Source organism: Sphaeroforma arctica, assembly GCF_001186125.1.
Source record: "Sphaeroforma arctica JP610 unplaced genomic scaffold supercont1.1227, whole genome shotgun sequence".
Classification (NCBI taxonomy): Eukaryota; class Ichthyosporea; order Ichthyophonida; genus Sphaeroforma; species Sphaeroforma arctica.
Window position 1 is genome coordinate 15335 of NW_014039331.1, and position 1127 is coordinate 16461.

A 1127-nucleotide genomic window follows, 5' to 3' on the forward strand; every position below is an offset into this window, starting at 1 on the left:
TGGAGGGGGTTGTGCATAATTTGCGTATTGCTGTGCTTGGCCCTGATGAACATAACGAGGATCATATGGTACCTGAGAATGCATATTTATATGCGCAGTCTGTGCAAACACAGCTGATCCATACACGTTAGCAGTATGCGGATGAATCGGATCAATACGCGTCCGCTTTGTAGCTGGACCATCGTGTACATGCATGTTGTCAATTGCATCCCGTTGTGCAGCGTAGGCATCAGCTTTTTTTCTGTTCCTCAGCTTGCCTTCTGACCTCTGCAGCAGACTTTCTGGAGGCTTCCGCTGCTGCTTGCTTTTGGGCTTTGGTATGCGCTTGTGCTATGCCAACAGCCGCAGGTGCCTGTGTAATAGGAGTGGGCAGGTATTTTGACAGCGGCAGTAGCAGTTGCCTGTGCAGTGGCAAGGGGTTCGACAGCGGCAGTAGCGGGTGCCTGTGCAGTGGCAGGGGCTTCGGTGGTGGCAACAGGTGCAGGTACCGCAGCAAGGGCCTTGATGGCAGTAGAAGCAGTGACAGGTGCTTCAGTAATTGCTGCAGCAACTTCAGATATTGCGGCGGCAGCTTCGATTGCGGCATCTTCTTTTTCGGCTTCAATCTGAACAACACTCGGAGCAATTGGAGCACCAGTCTGGACTGTGGCAGGGATCCGCTTTCCAACGAATTTGATGGCTTGATTATATCCATCAGCAGTAGCACGGCGGATAGCTGTCCAAAGGCTAGGTGCTATGCGTATCAGCGGCTGATTATCAGGATCCGAACGATCCACAACCCCATCCAAACTCATTGGCGCACAACTTACATTGTACTTTTGAGTCCTTACCCATTTTATAGTATCGATTACATGCAAGGCACCCTTGTGCATCAATATCAGCCCTCTATATTTCCGTGATAAAGATACATGACTAGCCTTATTACTCTGCACCACAATCAACTCATAGTCCTCAATAAAAGCTTGCACTGTTTCGAAAGTTTGGGCTAGTGATAGGGAGCTTGGGCCAGCGTTGGTATCGCCAATTCTAGGGGTCGGGGTCTTGGGATCATTAAACCGTGCGAATTCTTCATACTCTTTGTCTGAAATGTTAAATTATTTTGGATCGATGTACATCCCGTCCCCTGT

The 1127-nt window shown here is 49.2% G+C and overlaps 1 protein-coding gene across 1 annotated transcript; it reads right to left on the minus strand.

The window, feature by feature from the left end:
• Nucleotides 1-248: 248 nt before the first annotated feature.
• Nucleotides 249-794, minus strand: SARC_10381 (hypothetical protein; the record flags this gene model as incomplete). Its single annotated transcript, XM_014295578.1, has 1 exon — nucleotides 249-794. One exon carries the CDS (start codon nucleotides 792-794, stop codon nucleotides 249-251), a length of 546 nt encoding a protein of 181 aa, XP_014151053.1.
• Nucleotides 795-1127: the final 333 nt, after the last annotated feature.